General features: G+C 45.1%; 8 protein-coding genes across 8 annotated transcripts; 3 read left to right on the top strand and 5 right to left on the bottom strand.

Annotated features, from left to right (window-relative positions):
• Positions 1 to 62: 62 nt before the first annotated feature.
• L199_006926 (uncharacterized protein) lies at positions 63 to 974 on the bottom strand (the record flags this gene model as incomplete). Its single annotated transcript, XM_064892623.1, has 4 exons — positions 63 to 228; positions 289 to 318; positions 491 to 671; positions 728 to 974. 4 exons carry the CDS (start codon positions 972 to 974, stop codon positions 63 to 65), a joined length of 624 nt encoding a protein of 207 aa, XP_064748695.1.
• Positions 975 to 1,867: 893 nt separating this feature from the next.
• Positions 1,868 to 2,414, bottom strand: L199_006925 (uncharacterized protein; the record flags this gene model as incomplete). The annotated part of the gene is made up of 3 exons (XM_064892622.1): positions 1,868 to 1,958; positions 2,038 to 2,294; positions 2,346 to 2,414. 3 exons carry the CDS (start codon positions 2,412 to 2,414, stop codon positions 1,868 to 1,870), a joined length of 417 nt encoding a protein of 138 aa, XP_064748694.1.
• Positions 2,415 to 4,351: 1,937 nt separating this feature from the next.
• Positions 4,352 to 5,189, bottom strand: L199_006924 (uncharacterized protein; the record flags this gene model as incomplete). Its single annotated transcript, XM_064892621.1, has 2 exons — positions 4,352 to 4,853; positions 5,020 to 5,189. 2 exons carry the CDS (start codon positions 5,187 to 5,189, stop codon positions 4,352 to 4,354), a joined length of 672 nt encoding a protein of 223 aa, XP_064748693.1.
• A 1,631-nt stretch (positions 5,190 to 6,820) lies between these two features.
• L199_006923 (pyruvate dehydrogenase (acetyl-transferring) E1 component, alpha subunit) lies at positions 6,821 to 8,911 on the top strand (the record flags this gene model as incomplete). The annotated part of the gene is made up of 11 exons (XM_064892620.1): positions 6,821 to 6,880; positions 6,943 to 7,041; positions 7,119 to 7,226; positions 7,377 to 7,590; positions 7,669 to 7,760; positions 7,820 to 7,939; positions 8,004 to 8,132; positions 8,199 to 8,317; positions 8,401 to 8,530; positions 8,645 to 8,743; positions 8,840 to 8,911. 11 exons carry the CDS (start codon positions 6,821 to 6,823, stop codon positions 8,909 to 8,911), a joined length of 1,242 nt encoding a protein of 413 aa, XP_064748692.1.
• A 342-nt stretch (positions 8,912 to 9,253) lies between these two features.
• Positions 9,254 to 10,131, bottom strand: L199_006922 (uncharacterized protein; the record flags this gene model as incomplete). The annotated part of the gene is made up of 2 exons (XM_064892619.1): positions 9,254 to 9,855; positions 9,930 to 10,131. 2 exons carry the CDS (start codon positions 10,129 to 10,131, stop codon positions 9,254 to 9,256), a joined length of 804 nt encoding a protein of 267 aa, XP_064748691.1.
• Positions 10,132 to 11,333: 1,202 nt separating this feature from the next.
• On the top strand, positions 11,334 to 13,347 carry L199_006921 (uncharacterized protein; the record flags this gene model as incomplete). The annotated part of the gene is made up of 4 exons (XM_064892618.1): positions 11,334 to 11,460; positions 11,530 to 11,725; positions 11,857 to 12,661; positions 12,739 to 13,347. 4 exons carry the CDS (start codon positions 11,334 to 11,336, stop codon positions 13,345 to 13,347), a joined length of 1,737 nt encoding a protein of 578 aa, XP_064748690.1.
• A 1,003-nt stretch (positions 13,348 to 14,350) lies between these two features.
• On the top strand, positions 14,351 to 15,201 carry L199_006920 (uncharacterized protein; the record flags this gene model as incomplete). The annotated part of the gene is made up of 3 exons (XM_064892617.1): positions 14,351 to 14,547; positions 14,655 to 14,724; positions 14,821 to 15,201. The coding sequence occupies 3 exons, from the start codon at positions 14,351 to 14,353 to the stop codon at positions 15,199 to 15,201; spliced, it is 648 nt and encodes a 215-aa protein (XP_064748689.1).
• Positions 15,202 to 15,812: 611 nt separating this feature from the next.
• On the bottom strand, positions 15,813 to 18,405 carry L199_006919 (uncharacterized protein; the record flags this gene model as incomplete). Its single annotated transcript, XM_064892616.1, has 6 exons — positions 15,813 to 17,173; positions 17,300 to 17,371; positions 17,425 to 17,504; positions 17,563 to 17,791; positions 17,850 to 17,996; positions 18,072 to 18,405. The coding sequence occupies 6 exons, from the start codon at positions 18,403 to 18,405 to the stop codon at positions 15,813 to 15,815; spliced, it is 2,223 nt and encodes a 740-aa protein (XP_064748688.1).
• Between the last annotated feature and the right edge of the window lie 530 nt (positions 18,406 to 18,935).

The raw sequence follows: 18,935 nt of genomic DNA, 5'->3' as shown, positions 1-18,935 counted from the left end.
GGATTCGCTTCTACCTGCTGATACCCGCAATCCAAGTGTCTGATTCGAACAGGATTTGTCGCTCAAACCTTTTTAGATATATCGTCCATCCCTTGCTCCTCGTCATCCTTTCCGTTAAAAGTAATTTCGCTGGGTTTATTCTTTGCGTCTTGTCGATATTCAGGCACTTGACAAACAATTAGCAATGTTGGGAGGATGCATAGAACACAAAGGGCGAAGTTGAGTCCCCTAAGTTGAGTAAACGAGGTATTAGCGCAAATCGACTCATCAGGTTGTATTTCCACTCACAGGGGTACCCATTTGGCCTTGACGTTGGAACTGATACCATATGATACGGCTTGACCAACCGCTTCAATACATCGAAAGATACCCCCATTTCGAGCGTTACCTTGAACATCGATAATAAAACAAGATATAAGCCAATAGATATACTATTTACCAGAGGTCGTATCGGTAAATGATTCACGATTTAGGCAGGGAATGTACTCACAGACTGACAGAGATAAGCACAGATCTGTTGTGTGAGCAAAGGCAGAGGTATGCTGAGCCGTTGATGGCAAAAGTTGATGCGGCGATAATGAGCATGAGTCGGAGACCCATTCGAGAAGCTAGGGGTCCACCAAAGAGTGCGATCAAAGCGGTTGCCGAGTATGACGCGGCTTGAGCGGCACCTTCACATCGAATAAGCTTCATATCTTCGGGCTAGTAGTCAATGAAGGTCACTTACTAACCGTATAGGGACTTGCTTGTCCTCCACCACCGAGCCCACTGATAGCGTCCGCCATAGCTGACCCACAGAAAGCCAGAGCTGAAACCACGCAGATCTGAAATAAAGAGCTTCGGTGGATCTTGTCCCATTTATCTCGCGGTTCAGGGAGAGCCGGCAAGACTTCCATGGCATCTGGGTCGGAGGGTAGAGCACAACTGCCAATGGCTACCTGAGCCTGGGTTTGGCTTTCCTTCGTGGTCGCCATGGTAGATATAGAGCTGAATGCTGATGTCGCCGATTGGTGGAAGGGGAAAGTGGATCAGAACCTATACTTCTGGATCACTTATTATCAATGGCTTTTATTACCTTATCACTAATACTGTTGGTTCTATTACCCCACATAGACCTCACGTCGTCGGAATGTCGATAAATATCCGGTTCACAAACTCCCTAGTGCTTGAAGTATCCCTCTTCAGCCAATCGCTGTTGTCCCGTATAAGCGTCGGCTGTCAAGGTTTCCGACCTGCACAATCTAGTCGCCCACCTACTTCTACAGACGCTTGGTACATACAGTACACTCCATCGGACTCCTCACGGGACCCATCCGAAGTTAAAGTAGCCGATGTCTTGGCCTTAAAAGCTTATCCCGAAAATCAGCTTGCGAAAGAAACGAATTATCATCGTAAAACCAGAGGTCGGGACCCGGGAAGTAACCGACTCGGTCTAATTCGACACTATCCCTTATCACTTAATTATAATCCATTTTACATTTCAACCATCCATGCTGGGTCCGAACTCCCGAGGTGTGTACGTTAACATGCTGCGAGGACTTGTTGTTCAGACTGAGGCAGAAAATCTCAAGAAGCGTCTGAGGTGGCGTAAGCTGGTGAATTTCGGAGCTGGCACGGCGGTGTGTTATCAGGTCGTTTGCATTATTGGCCGTCCGAACCATGATTGGATAAGTCTGAATGCGAACAACCGGATCTTTCATACGGGCCTCGGAAGTGTATATCAATTCTACGGGCAATTGATGATGATTATTATAGGCGGAAATGCAATATTCGGCTCTAGAGAACTAACCTTGACAACATGAAGGTTATATACAACTATATCCCAAGATCTTCCTCATGTTCCCTAGAGTCTCCGGTTGCTTCTATTTCACAGCTTCGCCCTGTTTGGATTGTTGTGCGTTAGATAGGAAACAGCAAGATCTGCCGCTTTTTCTGCTACACCCAACGAATTTTGGAATCTGGGGCCAAAAATCAAGATTAGCACCCGCTTATTTATGCGAGACTGTGACTAGTGAAAATAATGCGGGAGCCACTCACCCAGCTCCGCCCATACCATATGTGTGTAACACCGCGACCTTTCTTCCTAATGAATTTCGTATGTTTCCAGGAGCAAGTTGTGTTGAACCTACTTTGCCTATCTGCCTCTTTTCTAATTCTAGTCGTGCTCCACCTTCCCTAGCCGGTCTTAATCCAACATTATGCGCTACGACCTCAATGTCTTTCCACGATTGACCATCCGGTCCAGCTAATTTGGGACAAAGTTTATAGCAACCTTGCAAAATTCTTTCCGCCTCCTTTATATCGGCGTCAGTCTACCAATCGCCAACACGATAATGCCCTCCTACAACAACATGACCTTCGGGTCCAGGTCGAGGGATCATGTATGCCGCTTGGGGTGGGGCTTCTGGTATCATGAGGGTGTCAGCGATTAGGCACAAGGTGTGGGTATAGATGATTCTGGGATTCGATCAGCGATGGGCGATGACTTTTGGCTCAGAAGTGATTGGGCGAGATATGGAATGCAAAACCTTCAAACTATTACTGTTAATATGAGTCAACCTACCTTGTGGCGTTGGACTCTATATTCTAACTTACTTTAATATCAGCTTCTAATCCAAGAAGTGTACTTAAACTACAAATCGTCTTGTCTCGACGAGAGGAACTATGACTATAACTTACTAGGGGCGGTACGTTGCAGCTAGTAAGGTCAGGTAGATTAACTCAGTTCATCCAATTAGCACTGCTACTTGAACAACTTGAGGATAAACGAGAGAACTAGATCACTGGAGATACTAGTTCTTCGTTGTCCTTCAAGCTGTCTTATATACCTTATAATTCTAAACTAGCTTACGAAGTGTTACTCTACATATTTGAAATCATATCGTTTCGCTTGATAATCACCATCAATCCTGACAAAGCTATCTTACTAAGAGTCCTTCGATATCGTCCTAGAGACAAGTGTCATGTCGGCTACCTCCACGACAAGGTATACGGAGTTACGTAACGGTTAACCATCTCGCTCAATTGACAACGATATCGTTGGTAGAATAAGGAGATAGTAGGATATAGAAGAAGGATAGGATTTATTGTAGATATCATTCAACTTCGTTCATTCAACTTCTACTATGGATATTGGACTTTAGGATAGATAGATATATATACCCTCTCTGATTTCGTATTCATGATAGTTCCCCTCATGAATTCTCAATTTGTCACGATGATCTAACTAAGACCTCAGTAGACGGCCTTAATCATATAGGAGACGGCCTAGATAGGCGAGCAGATGATAGGAGGGCGACGGAAGATGAGATAATCTAACCGAAGTATATAATAGAACAACGAAGTCGTTGAGTGATCAACAATATTGTTGAACTAACCCGGATATCGTTAAGACTTGTACGATATCCTAGCTAAAGGAACGAAGTACTCAGCTAGAAGGTATGACTTCCAAGGGGACAATAGACGGTTGTAGCCTTGAGGAGATACTGAAGTGCAGAGTGATATCGTAATATCAAATAATAGTAAGACAAGACAACAATTGAGAATTCATGAGGGGGAACATCATGAGTACAAAATTATGGAGGATATATATATCTAATATCCTAAAAGTTCAATGTCCATAGTAGAAGATGAATGAACGAAGTTGATTGATATCTACAATAAATCCTAGCCTTCTCCTATATCCGAACGATCTCGTTGTAATAGTATCCGTTACGTAACCCGTATACCTTGACGTGGAGGTAGCCGACATGACATACGCCATCCTCACGGTCAGGTGTATGATCCAGAATGGCGAGATAATCATCCTGAAGAGGTGGCTGAAAGGCTGGAGAGAGAAAGGGAAGCAACAAGGACAAGGAAGCGTAAAAAAGACGACAGACGAATGATAGAAGCTTTTACTTCTGCAGGATTGGAGGCACTACATAGGGCTAGGGCCTCACCAAGTAGCTAGTTGATACCATGCATGCATGTCGAGATATGAATTTATTTCAATATGAGATATGAGCTGAAGTGACATCCGGAGGTGACGTGTCACCGAAAGCCACGTGGTCACGAGTAGTGTTGACAGTATATGCCATATTAACTGGATCTGTGAAGAATGCTCAAGCTTCTGGTAGGGCTTCACTTATTGATGCGGGACTTCGATTCATGCGATTGATAATTGTTATTTATTTACATTGATATGCTCTCCTCTCCGTTGTCCGCTGTTCTTTGGTCGCCTTTTCCTGTCATGATCAATTTCACAAATCTTCGTTCTTGGTCAATTCCTATCAGGTACATCTATCAATGAGCACTCCCATTGGCCTAGACGGTAAAATTCATATGGCATTATTCACTTACTTTGCTGTTCCTACTCGATTACAACATCTTCCTCCTCACCATCAGGGACATACTGTTTCCCTACACCTGCCAACTCCCAGGAGACACTTGATGATCTCGCTCTTTCCTCTTGAGCCTCTCTCTCGATCTGTCGTCCTCTTTCGAAATCGTCTACTCTCTCTTCTGCCCTGGATCTCGCTCGTGGGGCTTTGGAAGCACTGTCGGCAGATCTGAATGCTGATCGACCAGCTCGGAATGATCCACCCGAACCTCCTAAGGATGGTGCTGAAGGTCGGACAGGTAATTCACCTAATCTATCTTCTGTACCTTGACCTTCACCGGCAGCAGTAGTTTGTTGACCGTTGGAAGAGCCCGCAGGGATGACCGGAAGGTAAGAGACGACGTAGCCTAATTTACCGGGTGGGTTGGAGCCGAGACAGTGTAAACAGGTTAATTCGGGGTAAGGTAGGTAGGTGATCTCTTGGTTGTTTGGGCCGGATTTGGATGTGATTGGGGCAGGAGCGGTTTGGGGTCTGCGACGAATGATCAGAAAGTCAGCCAGATATATCTCGAAAATGGGAGTGACAATACATATGGAATAATGACAGTGACGAATGCCGCCAGTAACGGTCGAAGAGGAGGGCAATGACTGACTACTCAAGCGAAGGGACTTGGTGATAATGAGCGATGCACACTTACCCAGCAGTCTCACCACGGATACCTGCCCATCCTCCATTCCAGTCCACAGGTTTCCCATCAAGCGTAGTGAAGCTCTTGGAGCCAGTGTTGAAGTCAGCTGCCCATGGTCGGATCACTCCATTGCCATTGGGTTGATTAGAGGCAGTTGCAGTTCCGTTTGGGAGTGTCATATTGTATAGTTCAATCTCGATGTCAATTTTCAATCAGATATGTGCAGTATTGAATATGAAAGGTAGGAAGAAACGTGCCAGGTCCACATCGACTCATACATTCCTTTATATAACTGTGGGATATCCCATTTTATCTCCCCCAATGATACAATAAAGACACAAACGACTGACTGACCCCGTGACGTCTTTGACTTCTTTTCGAATCATGTATGTTAACCGAGGCCGGCCGAAATGTAATGCTGTGTTTCCGCCTCATTCCAGTATTTTCGAATGTCTTGCGCATGCATCTGCATCATATACGTTCGACTTCCTGGTGCAGCGGTAGTACATGCATAACGCAATCCTTCGTCAGTTTATGCATCTAGATCTTGGGTTCGACTTTCTTGGCGCTTAGCCCCCGGTGTTGCCCCACCACACCTATGCGTGATTAAGCGAGCTGAAGCGGTCCGAATAGCCGATTTACATACATCCTGGGTTGTACAAGACAATGCGACAATGCGTTTCTTCAATGCATGAAAATTCCTGTCGTGAATGTCATTTTGGGCTGAACATCAAAGACTACCAGTCGAGCTCATTATACTCATCCATTGGGTGTATCGGACGACCGAAGTCGATAAATACCAACATACGCTAACCGACGATCAGCTATTATCGACAGGGCATGCGGTTGTGTATCGAGAAGGATTGAGAGGCCACCCATCAGCAAATCTCTGCGAACTCTCGTCGAGTCGGGAGGAAGTAGAGAGTTACGCTGGGTGTGGTGACCATAGTTGTTGAACGATAGAGACAAGGTATCTGTGGATATTGGTGGAAACGCTGATTGAAGTATGAAAGCTTTCATCTTTGATTGATGAGGTGGATATTCCTATTCTTCGACGTGGACATTCTCTCATCCTTTGTCTTTACGTGCTTCACCCATACCATCTGCATCTTATCGCATCGAGTGTGCATATCAAACGTAATATCAATAGTTTTCAGAGCAACGTTATGACCTGTTCAAATCCATCTGAGTATCATCATAGCAAGAATCAGCAAGAGCTCAACTTTCTATCAAAGGCATGAGGAAGATCAGAGATTGGCTGTATGGGGATTTGTCAGGTAATTGAGAACGGTGATCGACACCGTGATTAGCATATAGCTGGTATTGGCGTCATGGGGTGAGATCGGTGCCCCAGCAGTGTCATCAGGAAAGAGCAGTGCGAAAGAGCAGTGAGGAGTTGCGGAAGTCATGAAGATATAGGAGATAGAGAGCAGAAGGAGAGACTCGACTCACGTATGCATGGTTTGACAAAGGTTTGCTTTGATCCTCAGTGTCCACCGACATGACATGACGACTTTACGGAGATGCATCATCTATCTGTTTTTTTATCTGTTTGTTGGTTTAGCTGGTCGTGATGATGTATGGATGAATACTGAGTGAGAGAGACGGTCTGGGATAAAATAGATAAAACAACGACAAACTAATGATGACCACGTGGGTGTCTTCCATATCCCCCAATTGAACGGCAATCCGCACCTGCAGCTCATTTGTTCCGTCCCTGCCATCCAAGACCAACAAATATATTCAAAAACATCAATCTCTACATCGCTACCATCCCGTACCACGACCCTCACCCTCACCCTCGAGAACCATGTCATTCTCACTCCTCAGATCTCGTGGGCTTAGAGCTGCAACCAGGACAGCGGGTGTCGTGAGTGCAACGGATCACTTATACCATGAGGACATGATGTAGCTTACTTGGTCCTATCTTAGCGACCCGCTCGATCCACCCTCCCTGCTATGAGGTTCCTCCAAACGGACGCAGACAAATCCTCGCCCGCTGAGGCTTTGCCCGAGTCCGGAGATCAACCTGTGAATACACGTCTCTACTCTTCCAATCGATTCGTGGAGAAATGATCATGCTGACCTGCCAATCTTGCTATCTACAGTTCACCGTAGCTCTTCACGGAGAATCTTTCCACTCTTACCGATGTGATGCCCCTTCAAATGAGATCTCAATCACCAAGGATGAGTTGGTGAAGATGTACACTACTATGGTGAGTTTTCATCGATTGGATATAATGCTTTCAAATCATACAATCGCTTCAGTAACTGACTGAACTCTATCTCCTTCACCCTGTCACCATCATTTACCTTATCATACCCTTCGATTTATATCCTTGCCAAACAAACCGTTCCACCCGCAGGTCCAAATGAGAAGAATGGAACAAGCCGCCGATGCGTTGTACAAGCAGAAGATGATCCGAGGTTTCTGTCACTTGGCTATCGGTCAAGAAGCCGTCTCAGTCGGTATGGAACACGCCATTGACGGTGATGATCGAGTGATCACCTCGTACAGATGTCACACTTTCGCAGTGTTGAGAGGTGGTACAGTCAAGGGAGTTATTGCCGAGTTGATGGGTGAGTGATGACCTTCCAGATTGACGGCGCTATCGTGCGACAACATACTGATCCATTGTCATCGAATTGAACGTACAGGCCGAGTCGACGGTATGTCGTACGGAAAAGGTGGTTCCATGCACATTTTCACTCCCTCTTTCTTCGGTGGTAACGGTATCGTCGGTGCTCAAGTGAGTCGATCATATACTTTTCTTCCATATACCGCATCCCTAACATGTCGTATTGATAGGTACCCGTCGGTGCTGGTATTGCTCTCGCCCAAAAATACTTGAAGAAGAAGACTGCTACTTTCGCTCTTTACGGTGATGGTGCTTCTAACCAGGGTCAAGTATTCGAGGCTTACAACATGGTGAGGGCTTAGCACATAAAAGTGTACAGGTGTGAATAATCGCTGAATTTCGGATTGGTTCTAGGCTAAACTCTGGAACCTCCCTTGTGTCTTCGTATGTGAGAACAACAAGTACGGTATGGGTACTTCCGCCGAACGATCCTCTCAAAACACCGAATTCTTCACTCGAGGTGATAAGATCCCAGGTCTCCAGGTGAGCTATCTTGTTGTCGTCCTCCTATAATCGTATCAGTAGCTTATGGATCATGTTATTTGCCAGGTCAATGGTATGGATATCCTCGCTGTCAAGAAAGCTACCGCTTGGGCCAAAGAATGGGTCACCTCAGGAAAAGGTCCATTGGTAGTTGAATTTGTTACCTACAGATATGGTGGTCACTCGTGAGTGGAAAAATACTGCACGCACCTTATCGACCAATAACCCCATCGTATGCACTTTACTGATCTGACCTCTTGATTAACAGCATGTCCGACCCCGGTACCACCTACCGAACCAGAGATGAAGTCCAACAGATGCGATCTGAGAAGGATGCTATTGCCGGTTTGAAGAGATACATCTTGGAATGGGGAGTCACCGATGAGGCTAGCTTGAAGGTGAGTATTCGGTTGCATATCATACATTGAGCTCTTGCTGCATCTTCCAGTCCTCGCATTGATTGCTCTTATCGTATGGAGTAACACTGATATATACCGTATTTATAACTCTAGGCTATCGACAAGAAGGCTAAGGAGGAAGTTGACGCTGCCGTCGAGGAAGCTAAGAAATCACCTTTCCCAGATGTCAAGACCTTCTGGACCGATATCTACGTGAGTGCTACGTCTGCATGTCTACAAAAAGACAATCGTGATGATGTATCGCCTTAATACTTCCGCTGATAACATGTTTCCTTGTTGATCGCACAGTACAAGGGTACCGAACCACCTATGATGAGAGGAAGAGAGAAGGAAGAATACCACGTTTACTCCCAAGCATAAGCTCAAAAGCCAGCATAATGAAGAACGTCTGATATCTCTTTCTTGTTTTTTCTTTGTACGTCTATTTTAGGGTAAAGTACTTCTCTTTTGCATATAGGTTACGGACTGGGTAGGGTGCCTTGCTCATGCAGCTAGATTTCTATGATTACTGGGCATTACAATTAGGGAAGATGGTCAGGAGGATAACACAAGAAATATCGCAGTGTGCACCAAGCAAGAATAGATCAACATACACAGGATATACTAATCAGTTATACTCATTACTAACATAACACGAACATTGAGAATCTCTGACGTTCTACCATACTCATCATAATGGATTGTTCAATTTCATCTGGGCCATCACTCGTTCTTAGACCCGTGTGACTCCCTAAGATAACTCTCAATCATGGCAGTATTTTCCATACTAACCCCACTGTAAGTTCTAGTGCAATACGGACTAATAACCATTTGATGAGAAGGATCCACTAAATCACCAGGATATTTGGCTGAAATGGTTATATCGTAACTCTGTGGATATACAATTTGGGTGATTCCATTTTTCGCATCTGATCCAGATCCAGAGTCTGAGTCAAATCCAGGGGGATCATCGGGATAAAGACCTGAATGTAGATAGATTTTTTGTGGTTGAGTTTGGTTCTGGGTTAGAACTTGATGACCTACGATGGAGGATCCTGGACGGAATGCCGTCAGGGGCCGGGAAGGCGTGAGCATGGGTGTGAGATCATCAGTGTGAGCATTGGTTGAATTTAGGTTCAGGGCTGATACAGATATATCAGGAGTGGTGTCGACATTGACCTCAGGATTCAATCCGGAATGTTGACTTGTTAGTGCAACACAGTGTGATTGGGGAATATAGGGGAAAGTCGAGATAACGGGTTGATAAGTGATTTGACTTTGGTTAGGATCGGTACTGGTATAGGGGAAAGGATCGTCGGAGTTATCTAAGAAAAGCGAATCCAAGGTAAAATCAGACATTTTGAATCGACACTCTCAAACGAAAGCTCGCGAAACTTACGATACTCGCATTGTCCAGAAGTAGGAATGAATCCAGCATGTTGCGTTTCCGTTGCTGTTTGGCTCGCAAATGACTGGAGAGTCTCTTTCCTTCGATCTTTCACTTTACGAGACTGTCTCTCGAGATACTCCCTGAATTGATTAGCAGGGTTTTCTCCGTCTTTCGGAGGGGCTTGTATGATAGCTTGAGAAAGTGAAGACATCTTATGGAGTTTGACAATCAGGTGTTTTTCGTAACTCTGATATGTATGGTACAGAGTTATACTTGTGATCCAAATCTATACCAGGCAATAAAGTTATTCGAAGACAAGTGTGTGGATATATATAGGATATATATATATATATATATATATAGAGATATAAAGATGTAGATATATAGATAGATAGGTATAGATAGATGGATAGATGTAGCCATAGGACAGAAGTAGTCAGGTTTACCATCAACTACCTTATCTACGTACCTACATCATTATGGTTATGGCACAGGTAGTCCTATTGGAGCTGTTCCTTTGACCAGGGACTCACCTTCTCGACCTTGACTTGGGAGAAAGATAAGAAGGCTGACTCCGAACTGGACAGCTGTTTCTCGCCTAAAATCTCCTTGCTTCTCTTCCGACCTACAAGGTCGTAGTACACATTACCAGCCTTCTTGCACAATCTCTTCTTAACACCAAATTCAGGCAGTATCAAAGCACTTTGAGCCGGAGAGAATCCGTACTACAATGCACGCCTTCTCCGAAGAGTACGCAGCAGCGAGATACTATGAGTGTCCAACCAGACTGAATTAGTGGATTATCGTGGTAGTACTCGTATTTTTGACTTGCGATGCCACTTGTACTCAGTTATCTGCCCAGTTCGCTTAGCTTCGATCGCATGACCCCTTGCCACGTGTCCGTTTGTTTACGTGACATGACCCTGTTCCTTATCGTGTTGATCCCGTCTTGCTCGGTAAATGGTAAAACACGCCCCTTTATAGCAACGGACGAACGAGCATGCATCGGTATTCGTACTCCCCATTGACACTCATGCTCAGCCACATGATGATGACTGAAGACGAGAATAGCAAAAAAAAAAGGAGCCAGATGAATGATCTGGGTGATCAATTGATTGGATGGAGATAGAAGAAGGAAGAAGACAAGCATCGATATACCTTTGATACCCCCCCTCTCTGATTGACAACACATCGATCAGTCACACTGTACGACCCCACTCTCTTGTATCCTACTGTGGTATTCGGTGTATCCCTTTGTCGTTGATGACACCGACCACGACTATTGCACAGCTATGACCTCCTACTCCTACTTCAAACAACGGTAATTTACGGTAATCCTTCCTTCATCCATAACCCATTACTCCCCCATACAAATCATTTACATCATCACCGTCCCACCACCAAGGAATCACCATGTTGGTCGACATGGATAACCCTCCACCATCAAGAATAAGCATCACCGACTTGCCTAGAGAAGTGATCAGGCTGATAGCCCTCAAGATATACGATCCACTGGAACTCACACAGCAAGATCGTCTGAGTGAGTGTAAAACCCCTTCACTCCGGCTCACTCAAGTGTATGTATACTGATTTCATGTACTACTCGTAGCATGGGGTATATTCTCAACCGTCGACATGCATCAAGAGCGTCAGGATGATCTAGCATCGCTGATCTCGCTGGGGATGGTGTGTCGCAAGATTCGAAGAGAGGTCAGGAGGATACTGTTCACCTGTGTGAGGGTCTCGGGAGTTGATTGGGCTGAGGAAGTCATAGAGAATAGGGATGGTTGGGCGAGATATGTCAAGTGAGTGACAGTGCATTGCGTACTACCCATCAATTCAATGAACTCGTGTCACTGGCAATGTCAGCCTCTCAGCTGTTGTCATTGACGTTGTGGACATCTCGCTTGCTGACCAGCTTCTCCCACATCAATAGAAGCATCATCATCGACTTGACAATGTTCGACTCTGACCCCGATGAATCCACTCGAACACGACTGTCACGCATCGAAGCCAACCCTTTCACCACACAATCCACTGACATATCATCATCGAATGTATTCACCGAGAATACCATCATCAAACCTCGATCATGCTGGGCCGAATCGTCTTTGCTCACTTCTCTTCTCAACTCCTTGCCCTCCTTGAACCATCTATCATTCTTCGCGGATGCATCGGACGATTCGACCCTTGCATTACTCTTCGCTTCCCTGATACCTCATCCTTCATTACATGCTATCCCACCTACATTTCTCTCTAATTCCCCATCAACCCTATCCACCATATCAGGCTCATACGGACCCTCACAACAAAGTAGGAATCCCAGTATCTATATACCGTTCACTCATCGACTGAAATCATTCGGGTGGAGACAACGTGCGGCACCTCCATCAAACTTCCGGCAATTCAGCCAATCATCCACATTCGTATCGACCTTGCATCTCATCCGACATTCACATAATTTATCTTTCCTCGTTTTGGATGCAGATTTAGATGAGTTGAACCTGGTAGATGTCTTGACGCCATTGAAGGAATTGCAATTGAGGAGATCACCGATAGGCGAGAAAAGTCAATTGATCAGTCTGATGATTTGTGGACCGATCAGGGATTGGGATCAAGCAGGCATTGCAAATGGTTTTTTGAAAAGCATGGTCAATACGTTTGACGGGATTAAGGAGCTATTCATAGACAGACCACTGAAGAAGTCCATGGAGGTGAGAGAGACGAGTTTTGAAGATTTCGTGAGTGTACCTCCGTTCAATCGCAAATGATACCTAAGATAGTTAACAGCTCAAACAATGTATGTATAACATACTAGACATCTCTCCTCTCTCCGCTCTCTTCACTGCCCTGCCTCCGACTACTCCAAGTGGGTTCCTACACATTCACCACCCCACTTCAATCATCTATCGTCAAGCACCTCTCCAGAACCATATCCTCCCTGCTCGTGGTGGGATTACTGGGCGAAGAAGGTGAGACAGTCTGGTGGGGAATATGGAGAAGAGCTTCCGTGCGTGGTATGAAGTCCTCGCAAGAAGGTGAATACGATGAATATACAGATACCTTGATCAAATTTTTGGGTGATGGGGAATTAAGAATATTAGAAGATGAATATGAAGAATGGTTGAAGATATCTAGACCACCTACTCCACCTCAGAGCGTACAGCTGGTACCTGGCCTGGAACTGGATTTGGAATCGGAAAGTAAGGATGAAGATGTGAGGATGACACCGAGGAACACCCTATCGCCTATCGGGCTGGACGTACAGAGATTTCATGCGCTTGGACTTAGTCTCGATGGGTCGGTGATATCTCCTGCCATGCAGCACGATGAAGAGAGGGGGAGGAAGAGGAGGATAAATGAGGGTGGAGGGGTGATGGAAGGTGAGGGTAGGAGGGTGATGAGTCTGGATAGGCTTTTGGGATGATACAAGTAATCAAGCAAAGGCTACAAGTAGTCGACCATCGATTAAGAGCAGAACCTATCTCTAAATCACGTCGACAGAAGATATGCTTCTCCGGATAACATAATAGTGATAATATTTTAGAGCTCTCTATACCGACGAGGGAATGCTTCAAGGATTACCGGGAATGGCAAGATGAAATTGCAGGTCGATGAAGGATGACCGGATCCCCTCTCAAGATACATGACTTTCTCAAGACATCCAATCAATCGTCGATGCATCAACCAATAAGATCAATCAAGTTGTTTATATGTTGTAAATCGTAGATGTACACAATCAAGTGCAATGCAAGGGAATGATCACTTTTCTTCAAGGATATTTATATATCAATCGGCTGGAAAATCCGCTATAAAAAGTTTTTGGATAATACCTAAAATCTCACCCCAAACCCGACAGCGCCTAACCCATTGTCAACCCTTATGCCGAGAGTCGAATTTTCAATGTGACACGACCTTTCCACGACGTTACATTCTCTTAAAGTGGGTTTAATGTGACAATCATTCAAACCATCAAAGTACCCTCTCAGTACTCAAAGCGCTTCGATGCCATCAAATGGGGAGATACTGATGGTATGATCCGACCAGGCTCTACCGAATTATAAATTGATACACACATCTAACACACAGTAGTGTAGACTATCCATTTCTCAAGACCTCTATCACGCACTTTGAGGACGTTTGATGCAAACTTACGTTGACCATCAGAAGGAGGAATTATACTAATTGACGTCAAGATTACCTTTTCAGTGCATGTCAGAGACCATATTGCTAAACATGCGTTGTTCTGACGATGAGGAGACTGGACATACGTATGTATGTATACATGTATATGTCTAATGTGGAATAAACTTAATCATACTTCTTTTCTCGATCTATACCGACTTGTCAGAAAACTCAAGTACAGATAACCAACTAGCTTTATACCAAGAGAGTAATCAATCGACTATCTCTCAAGATCCGAATCAACCATGCCAAAACCATTACCTAAATTAAGTCCTCCTCCAGAGGATCAACCCGACACTCGAGATCCAATCGAGGTAGCGCTGAAACAGCACCTGGAAGATGTGAGGGAATGGACAGAATGGATGACGAATGGCGATCCACAGGGGATAGGTAGGATGGATTATGGGATTTATAGAACTTTTGAAGAATGGGTAAAGAAAAAGTGAGTGAGCGATTCACATACTAGTATTCCCTATGTGAACATGGCATAAAGCTAAATGCTCGTCTCCTCTTCCCCATTAATTCTGTAACGATAATCCATACGTATAGAGAAGCATTAGACGTTATCGATGGGATATTGCAGAAGAGATTGACATTGGGATTCCCTTATACCCACAAGGTGAGGACAATACAATGCACAGCAGAAAATCAATGAATGACTTAGCTAATCATCGTTCATACCGATTGCGCTGTTATCGTGCACTCGTACTTGTAGGCTCTCATCCTCGCTCAGATCATCCCCTCGGATCGACTAGGCCCCTACGCCAAACTGGTCGAACCATTCCTCCCACCCAAATCACCCTCTGGTCCAGAAGATAAAGTGGATATGCCCAAATTTTTCAATCCTTTGATCGCAAGTATAGCCCAGGGGATCCACACGCAGGCTACAGCCGAGATAGCAAAGCAGGAAGCGGCCAAAAAAGCCGAAGAGGAGAAGAAGAAGCAAGATGAAGAGATTGAGAGATGGGAATTATGGTGTAATCTTTATGGAAGATCTAGGGCAGATTGGTATCCCCACCCAGGGAATCCTCAGTGGACGTATTGGAGTTGGACCGAGATTGGTAAAGAGGATTGGTGGAAGGGGAGAAATGGTTAGGTAGAGCAAAGGTCTTTTATACTATAAGATATATTCGATGTTCCACAGAAATTTGATATAGTAGATCTTCTCAGTACTCATACTTTATGTTCACTGGTATTTCGATATCTCTTCTACTGTATGTGCTTGATCCACCCAGCATAGTGTCCTGTAATCCATTCATGTTCTGGTACGAAGAATTCAACATGTATCCATATATCATGTAGCATTCTTTTTTTTGCTTATTGTACAAGTCATAAATCGTTATATGCATATCGAATATAATTTATCTATACTCCGTTACACGAAATTGTTTTTATACTACTTCTCATGTTTCTTTCTTATGTTTATCTTCCTTACCTCCCTCTCATACTTCTCGTTACTCCTTGGAAGTCCTCCATTTTGACACAATCCGTGTATGATTTCTATAGTCTATCGGAGGATATGTGATAATCCTTAACGAGAATTTCCACTCAAGATTCATACACACTAGAATTCTTCTTTTCTTCTTCAACTACACACACACAAAAACCTTCCCAAGCGTGAGAGTGGTGAATATACGATTATAAACAAGATTTATATTCTCCAGCCCTATGATTCACAGATCCATTGACAGTCCACTCAACTCTCCGCTAATCCACGAAATTATGCAATTTCATCCTATCCGTCGTTTTCGCACTGAGCGGCTGTGCAGGTAGTGGCGGAGTATTCTGTGGTAATGGACTTTGATTCCTTGACGCTGATGCAGAAGCAGACCTCAAACCTATACTAGCTGATCGTTGACTCAATCTCTCCTCCCTATCTCTATCGCGTTCAGCGGAAGATAAGATAGGTGGTAATCCCGCTGAGTTTGGTCTACTTGCACTCCCACCACTACCACTGAGTTGTAGAGGTCTACTTCTCGAAGTGGGTGTAGATAAACTCAATGGTGGGAGAGTAACGTTATTTGGTGATACCAGTGCACCAGCAGAAGAGGATGAAGGAGGTCTACCGAAATTCGAGCCAGCGGATAGAGTAGGCGAAGGTTGATGTTGATGTTGGTGGAAATTCGATCTGGTAGGTGATACTCTAGACCGAGGTGATAGAGGTCCAGGTCCTTCTCTCATCCTATTACGTTGAGGTTGTCCTCTGAACCTCTCTCTTTCTCTTTCTCGTTCTCTTTCGAGTTCACGCTCTCGGACATACATGATCTCCCTTTCTCTTTCTCTTTCCTGTGGATGGGTATCCCTTCGATCTTGGATTTGAGATCCAGGCCATGGTCCACCCCTTTGTCCCTGGGGTTCACCATAGGGTGTGCCAGGGTAGGAAGGCGTACGTTGATTATACCCACCAGGAGCAGATGGCGGTTGATAACCATCAGCGTAATATGGTGATGGGGTATGTTGGTGGTGTTGACGCTGGTGTTGCTGCTGGAAGTTGGGATGTTCTGGTGGACCATACCCAGGGGGAGGCAGCGATTGATGATGTCTGCTATTGGTCGTGGTTGAAGCAGGACCAGGTGAGGGGTGTGTAGATGGTCTACCGGAATTGGATCCATAATACTGTGAGGGGTATCCCGGTGCACCTGGTGGATAATTGGGTGAGATCGCTTGATGATTTCGATAAGGATCGAATGCGGATGGGGGAGGTGGAGGTGGCATGTGATGACCTGGTGGAGGGTAGTTTGGATGATATCCAGGTGGGTATCCACCAGAGGATGAGGGTGGTTGAGGTGGATATGACGGGTGGTAGGTCGTGGTAGACGGTTCACCATGGGATGAGGTGGGTCTGTAATACCTACCGACAGCTTCTGGCTCATTGGAAGGGTATCCTACCGAAGCGCCTCGTGACCTCTTAGCCTGATGATGATGATCATGATGATGCTGAGGTGGAGGATGCTGACGCCTTTGCTCTTGATGAGAATGATGTAGGTGGTGATGACGTGGTGAGTCGTGATCATCGTCTGAATCGGCGGCATCACTCTTTCGCTTCGATTTGGAAAGTCTTGCGGCGGCTATTGGAGAAGAAGATTGATGCGGCTTTAGTATGTTTCCTCTAACATTTGGATTGCTCTGGCGTCTGGCATGGGCTTGAGAAATTTGGTTGGTTGGGTTTGAAGCTGCACTTGCGATTGACTCACGTTGACGGGGATCTTTACGGACTCTGATCTTCAATCCTTGCTCTGCAAACGACTTGGACAGATCGGTGGCTTCTGCGATGACAATTAACAAAGGTTGTTGGACTAACATGCAAAGTAAGACTCACTCGACATTCCAGGGAATTTCTTCGCCGAATAAACGGAGAAAGTCGAAGTGAACATGGTCGTACAATAAAATACTTCTTGACTGTTTGCCCCTTTAGTATCAGCACTTTCACTGCTCAGACAATAATAAACAAACTCACTCCACAATCTCAAACAACGTCAGTTTGAGTTTATACCTTCCTTCTTTCCTTACTCCAAGATCGGGGAAAACAAAGAAGGCAGCATCGGTATTATCGAGGTCTTTGAGGTGGTATAGGGATGAGACTGGCGTTCCAGTCAAGAACCGAGTTTTACCATCGTCAATGACGTGTAATTCATCTTCGTTCTCGTCGCCGCCGACCAGACAGGCGAAAAGGAAGTAATATGGGTCTACATTCATTTTCAGCTTATCCTCGGATGATCAAGTTGACTCGGATCCACTACTCACTCTGCATAAATGTCATACCGTTCGGACCTGGACTAGGACGCCTTAGCGAAGTTCTTGATCTGGGATCAGTCGGAGTGATATCTTCACCATTTTCATCCATTACTTTCAACTGGATGATGGGAGTGGGATCAACCGGTCTCCTGTCGGCTGTGGGTAGATGGAACGAATTAGTGTTCTCGAAATCCTGTCTAAAGTAATGGATGGAAGCAAAGGTAAACTCACACTTTTCCCCCACGCCACACATCCTAGCTTGGACAGGCTGCTGCCTCATCTTCATCTCATATTTTCTAAGCACGCAATCATGGTCCGTCAGTAGATGGTTGACGCCGTCAGAACGGGAGGACATGGGTGTATCAGACCGGGTAGGTAACGATGGGTTTTGGTGCGTCGGAGGAGTTGACAGTCCAGCCGACGGTATGGTGGAGCAGGAATGAGTGGAACCGCAACGAGACGAATGATTGGCGATGTGATTGTGATGGTTCGAGCGAGGAGGTACATAGACGAGTTGATATCCGGGTGGTGGTGGTGGCAAGTAGAAGGGAACGATGGAACCCATCCTGTTAGCGTTGTAGCTCTTAGGGTCGTCCATGAGTGATAGGGTAGCAAACAAGATCAGAAGCAAGAGTGAAAGAGGATCAAACAGTTAAAGAAGATAGGGTAATGAACAAAAAGAAGGCAAGAGGGATACGAGACAAAGTAAAGCTGTCACCTGCGAACAATCAGATGGGAGATGTAACATGAAGCAAGGTTAATATTGATCGATATGATTTCCGTCAATTGACCAGACATATTGATTGTTGGTTGTTGAGGAGAGGCTCGAAAGGGAGGCATGATCACCCTAGATCGAAGTGTGGAAGAGAACAAAAAGCGTTATTGTCGGCTTGAAAGGTAGTTGCCAATGATAATCGACGTTTGTCGTTGTCATCGTCGATGGAAGTGTCTGAAGCAGCGAACGATGAAAGAGATAATCTGGTGTCTTGAGTGATATACACATGCAATGTAGGATATACACGAGTTGTTTGTGTGACGAGACAGGGTATGATTGTTGATTGTATATATACAACCCTGATCGAACCTCTGAATGGA

Source organism: Kwoniella botswanensis, chromosome 2 (genome assembly GCF_036426115.1).
Source record: "Kwoniella botswanensis chromosome 2, complete sequence".
In the NCBI taxonomy this organism is placed as follows: Eukaryota; Fungi; Basidiomycota; class Tremellomycetes; order Tremellales; family Cryptococcaceae; genus Kwoniella; species Kwoniella botswanensis.
This window is presented reverse-complemented; position numbering and strand designations above follow the sequence as displayed.